The 6,219-nt window shown below is 38.8% G+C and overlaps 1 protein-coding gene across 1 annotated transcript; it reads left to right on the plus strand.

Moving 5' to 3' along the window:
- The first annotated feature begins 338 nt into the window (after nucleotides 1–338).
- LOC102613234 (protein MOTHER of FT and TFL1) lies at nucleotides 339–2,066 on the plus strand. Its single transcript, XM_006490681.3, has 4 exons — nucleotides 339–601; nucleotides 744–805; nucleotides 927–967; nucleotides 1,577–2,066. The coding sequence occupies exons 1-4, from the start codon at nucleotides 407–409 to the stop codon at nucleotides 1,795–1,797; spliced, it is 519 nt and encodes a 172-aa protein (XP_006490744.1). The 5' UTR covers nucleotides 339–406; the 3' UTR covers nucleotides 1,798–2,066.
- Nucleotides 2,067–6,219: the final 4,153 nt, after the last annotated feature.

Consider the following 6,219-nt stretch of genomic DNA (forward strand, 5'->3'; position numbering starts at 1 on the left):
CTGTTTCATGGTCCACTTTTTCCGCCAATGATATCATCAAATACCGCTGATTTTTTTGTGGACCCCACTATTGTCTTTGTCTTGATCTGGGTTTTCATGCTTATCTTGATTTTGCATGGAGCAATGAAACAATACACAAGCACCAGAGCATTTCTGTTGGCTTAATACAAAATTTTGTAACCGTCGGCCTTGATGCCACCACCTGTTACAAGTAAAAAAACAAAAAGGGTAGTGGTTTTCTCTTAGGTGCCCGAGACCACGTGTCAGCCTCTGCTTTCATCAACTTTATAGTGCCCTATGCATGTCCTATGGGTTAACGCTATATAAACCCTACCTCTCCTTTCACTTGAAACCCACACCGAAACTTACTCATCTTTTTGTTCTTATTTTCCTTTTCTTTGCTTCAATGGCTGCTTCAGTTGATCCTCTAGTCGTCGGCAGGGTCATCGGCGACGTCGTCGATATGTTTGTCCCAAGCGTTGGCATGTCTGTTTACTATGGCTCAAAGCATGTCACCAACGGATGTGACGTCAAGCCTTCAATGGCTACCAGTCCACCAAAACTCAACATAACCGGCCACTCTGATGAGCTTTATACTTTGGTTCTGCTCTTGCTCTCTATCTTCTATTCTCTCCAGTTGCATTCATATATATGTTTTTCTTTTATTGTTTATTCATTCTCTCTTACGATTACATGCACGCAAGGTGATATTTATAATATAAATTTGTTTGCTGCTTGTGCAGGTGATGACTGATCCTGATGCTCCGAGTCCAAGCGAGCCACGCATGAGGGAGTGGGTTCACTGGTAAGAAATTTTATGCAAACAGAATAATTTTAACAGTCAATTAAATTTCACTTCCATCAGAGCGGTCTCTCTTCACCTTTTTTCTCTCATAAATCTTCATCCAATTTGCTTATCATTTCAGGATCGTCGTGGACATTCCTGGTGGCACTAACCCCGCTCAAGGTGAAAACGGATAGCTATAACATTTTTTCTTTTTATTCTTTCCATGGTAAAGTTTATGCATGAAAAAGAAAATTGTTCTTGAAACCATTTCTTTCTTTAAAATTTTCCGGAATATTATTTTTGTTATTATTGTTCCTAATTTTGGGTTATTTCTAAATGCATGCATGCATGCAAGTTAGTGCAAAAATTTCTCACGCGTTATATCACATCGACGATATTGTGCCCATTTTCTTGAAGTAAGCCAGTACCCAACGGGTGTTAAACATTAGTCACTAGCCGCAAATTCTCTCAAATGACTGATACAACTCTTCTGTGTGTTGCACATCACACGTGTCACCCATGAAATTATCCCCACCACGTGCTGACGAAGGATTTTGGAGAACGTCCAGTGGATGGCGCCACGTCCAGGCCACTTGTACAGATGATGAGTGTTATTACTGGACACTCGTCTGGCTTCTCTGTCTCCACGTGGCATCCATGTAGAGACACACGAGTCAACCAAGAGTGGGGAAAAAATAAAGCAAATTCGGACTAACGTAACTTTGTAATATGTTTCGATGTGTTAAATTTTACTGTCTAAATATTCATTGCTTGCTGTTTGTAATGTAGGGATGGAGATTCTGCCGTACATGGGGCCACGGCCACCGGTGGGGATTCATCGATACATAATGGTGCTGTTTCAGCAGAAGGCTCCATTGGGGCTGGTCGAGCAGCCACCAACGAGGGCTAACTTCAACACTCGGCTCTTTGCTGGGAATCTGGATCTTGGCCTCCCTGTGGCCACTATTTACTTCAACTGTCAGAAGGAACCGGCAAGCCGCAGGCGTTGAACAATCAAGGAGGCGCTAGCTAGTGCTCAGCTCAAGTGTAATAGACAAAGAGAGTTGTGGTGTCTTTAATATGTTTCTCTTTTGGTTTTGGTTTTCCTTTTCCTTTCTTTCTTTTTTTTTCCCCGCAAGTGTACTGTCTCGTTTTAGTCTTAGCATGTAGGTGTTGGCTTTGTTTAATCAGGCTAAAGTTCATGTAATGTAAGCTGTTTCCCTTGTAATAAGCTTTCGTTTCAATAGAAAAAAAAATCTGTTTTGTCTGTTTTTCCAAAATCTTGACGCCTTCTGTTTCTGGTTTTAAGAGCTGGCCTTTTTAAATATTGATGCGGATACTACCAATGCACGTGTGGCAATGAAAGATATTAAAGAGTTAAGTAGAGGGGCTGGATTATATAACATGTATATATAATTCAATTATTTCACATAACGTAATTTTTGGATTTTGGATCATAACTCAAAGATTGCTGTATATTAGATATGCTATAACATAATATGATCACGAAATAGTTAACTTTATGATATTTTAATTGTTATCATTTTACCATAAAATAGTTAACTTCATTTAAAAAACGATGATGTCACAAGAGTATTTTAAGTATTTTAATTTGATAAATTTAAATATTTAATACAAAATCGAAAAGGCATGTGGTAATTTATAAAGCTATTTGCACCGACTTGCACCCCAACTTGCGCCCCGAATGAAACATGTTGTTTTGAGATTGAAAGGATGCGCCCCGAATGAAACACGTTGTTTTGAGATTGAAAGGAAACGCACCGTTTCGAAGCATTTTTTCTTTCGTTTTGAAGAACCACACACAAACACTTTGTCCTTGCGTTTTACTTTTTGTTCTGCAAACAGCAGCAATAGTTCTTGCACCTGCAAACAGAGACGCCCTCTCTCATAGCCGGCACAGATGACGGACGAGCCACAGACGACGGACCACCGCCATCATGCAATCAAGGTCTCCATTGCCATCACTGACAGTCACACGACCATCCTCATCCACTCACAAAGCGCCAAACCACGGCTCCCCTTGGCCAGGTCTCCGTTGCCATCACTGATAGTTCTGCACCTGAGGTAATGGAATAATTATTTTAGAGTTGTAAAATTTTAGAGTTGAGGAATCGTTGATTGATATTTTGGCTGATTGGGAAATGATTATTGGTGCTGGAATTGTCTTTTGGGTGTTTGATAATTTTAAACAATTTAAATGATGGCATCTTTATGTAGGCAGTAGCAGTCTTAATCTGTCAAAGAAATAATGATAAAAATAATAAATAGATAATTAAGTATATAGAGAACCGATTTAGTGCGTGCGTCATGAGATTTGATTATTGGTGTTGGAATTGTTGTTGTTGGAAGTGATTATTGGACTTGTTGTTTGATAATTTTAAATTATTTGGCTGATTGGGAAATGATTATTGGTGCTAGAATTGTTTTTGTGCCTTGAGATGGAGTGTGACAATTTTTGTCTTTTTTTTTTGGGTAAAATGACTAGAATTCTTGTAAAGAATTGAGTTGTGAATTTGGGGACTAAATTGTAAACGAAAGAGAGTTACTGGGCCATAGTGCAGATAGCATTCAGTGTGGGGTTCTATTTGCAAATACTTTGCTAATGTGGCAAAGTCTATTATGGTCGTTGGGAGTGCTTCTGTAAAATTGGCAGAAATCTCAGTATAAAAGAGGCTGACGAACTGCCTCTGGTGTGTGCGTAATTACTCTTTGTTTTCTCATCCAATTTATGTAATTCTTGCTTTGATTGGAAGCTTGTAATCTCCTTTTGGATGTATGATTGTTTGTAATCAGTTTGAGTAATAAGAACGTGTGACTTTTTCCTTCAACCAATGTCGGTTTGGTTAAAGCTCTTTAGCTGGTTAATTTTCTTTCTTTGTTTCTTTTCTGGTAATTGGTTCACAAAATTAACAAGTGATATCAGAGCCTTAGTGGTTTATAGTGATGTCTCTTCCAAAGCATGAAATCGAGAAGTTCACCATTGGTGGTGATTTCTCACTTTGGAAACTGAAGATGAGGGCCCTTCTTGTGCATCGGGGGCTTGAATATGCTCTTGAGGAAGATGATCCAGAGGCTCCTTCAACTTCAATGTCCGATGAGAAGAGGAAACAGATTCAAAACAGGACACACAGTACTCTCATCTTGAGTCTCAGTGACTCAATCTTGAGAGAAATTTCTGAAGAAAAGACAACCCTAGGAATCTGGAACAAAGTTGAAGCTTTGTGCATGAAGAAGTCTTTGGCTCACAGACTATTCTTGAAGAAAAGACTATATACTTTCTCAATGAGGGAAGGAGTCTCAATTCAGGATCACATTGACACTTTCAACAAGATCATCCTAGATCTCGAAGGGGTCGAGAATGTGAAGATAAGTGATGAAGACAAAGCCTTCTTTCTATTAAGTTCACTGCCAAAGCCTTATGAAGATTTTATAGATACTGTGTTGTATGGCAGAATCTCTTTGACCTTGGAAGATGTTAAAGCATCTTTGTGTTCTAAAGAAATCCAGAGAAATGAGAATGATGAAAATAGTGGTGAGGGATTGGTTGCTAGAAACGAAAAGAAGAAAGATCAGAAAGGTAAGAACCAATGGAAGGGGCAAGGAAAGAATCAAGAAAATGCAGACAAGAAAAAAAAAGAAAATGAAGTATTTCTATTGCAGAAAAGAAGGGCACTACATTAGAGATTGTGCAGAGAAAAAGAAGAAAGAAAGCCAAGAAAGATCTAGAGATGCAGCTGTAGCCTCAGATGATTCCACAGATGAAGGATATTAGAATGCTGATCTACTGATAGCTTCAAAAGGTGATTTAGAATGTCAGTGGGTGTTGCACTCAGACTGTTCTTTTCACATATGTCCCAATAGGTTACTTTATCATGAATATCATTCTGTTGATGGGGGTAGAGTTCTCATGGGTAACAACAATGGGTGTAAAATTGTTGGGATAGGATTAGTCAAAATTAAGATGTTTGATGAGGTCACAAGAATTCTACATGGGGTTAGGCATGCTCCTGAGTTAAAGAGAAACCTGATCTCTTTAGGCATGCTAGATAACTTTAAGTACTCATTTAATTCAGATAATGGGGGGATAAGAGTAACTAAAGGGGGCACTATAGTTATGAGAGGTGAAAAGAAAAACGGGTTATATGTGTCGATTGGCTCTTCTATTCCTGTAAATGTTGTAATGACAGTAGAATCTGATGTAGATAAAACTAAGGTTTGGCATCTCAGGCTTGCTCATATAAGTATGAAAGGGCTATAAGAACTAGAAAAACAAGGGTTATTATGTGGGGACAAGATGTGTAGTCTTGACTTCTGTGAGAATTGTGTTTTTGGTAGAGCACATAGAGCTAAATTCCCAAAAGGAGTGCATAGGTCAAAACATGTATTAGACTATCTATATACTGACTTATGGGGGCCAGCTCAAGTGTCATCACTGTCAGGGGGCAAATACTTCATGACTTTAATAGATGATCACTCAAGAAAAGTGTGGCTTTATATTCTAAAAACAAAATATCAGGTTGTAAAGAAGTTCAAAGTCTGGAAAGCACTGGTAGAAAACCAAAGAGGTAGGAAGCTAAAGGCCTTAAGAACAGACAATGGCCTGGAGTTTTGTAACAGGAAATTTGAGACCTTCTGTCAAAAGCATGACATTTTGAGACACAAAACAGTCAGATTCACCCCTCAGCAAAATGGCCTAACTAAAAGAATGAATAGGACTATAGTAGACAAAACAAGATGCATGCTTATAAACTCAAAGCTTTCAAGGTGCTTCTGGGTAGAAGCAGTGAGTACAACCTGCTACTTGGTGAATAGAAGCCCATCAGCAGCTATTGATTTCAAGACACTAAAAGAAATATGGTTTGGGAGACCACCAAAGTTTGAAAATCTTAGGATTTTTGGATGCCCTGCTTATGTACACATCAATCAAGGTAAACTGAATGCTAGAGCCTTGAAAGGATTCTTTGTTGGATATCCAGATGGAATCAAAGGATACAAGGTCTGGTGTGGTGAACAAAGGAAGTGCATTATCAGCAGAGATGTAGTGTTCCATGAGGCTGCTTTATTGAAAGACAATACAGCTAGTAATGTTGATATTCTTGCTAATAATGACTCTGAACAGTCTGCTGAATCACCAAAACTCAAGGTGGAGTTTTCTGGTCATGAAAGAGTAGCCTTTGATAGTGAAGACATGGTATATACTGAAGATCAAGACATTGAGTCACCAACCTTGCAGCAAACTGATCTACAAGATTACCAGCTGGCTAGAGATAGGGAAAGAAGGCAAATTAGAGCATCAGACAGACTTGGTTATGCAGACTTAATTGCTTTTGTATTAGTAAGTGCTGATGAAATAGCAATTGAGGAACTAGGAAGCTACTCTGAAGCCATTAGTGGTAAGGATTGTGATAAGT

The sequence above is a fragment of the Citrus sinensis genome, chromosome 1, assembly GCF_022201045.2.
Source record: "Citrus sinensis cultivar Valencia sweet orange chromosome 1, DVS_A1.0, whole genome shotgun sequence".
Classification (NCBI taxonomy): domain Eukaryota; kingdom Viridiplantae; phylum Streptophyta; class Magnoliopsida; order Sapindales; family Rutaceae; genus Citrus; species Citrus sinensis.

Excerpts from the sequence above, each read along its gene's own strand:
- LOC102613234 (XM_006490681.3), top strand. The coding sequence starts at position 407 with ATGGCTGCTTCAGTTGATCCTCTAGTCGTCGGCAGGGTCATCGGCGAC. Across the intron at positions 602-743 it reads CTGATGAGCTTTATACTTTG|GTGATGACTGATCCTGATGC; the intron begins GTTCTGCTCTTG and ends CTGCTTGTGCAG. Across the intron at positions 806-926 it reads ATGAGGGAGTGGGTTCACTG|GATCGTCGTGGACATTCCTG; the intron begins GTAAGAAATTTT and ends TTATCATTTCAG.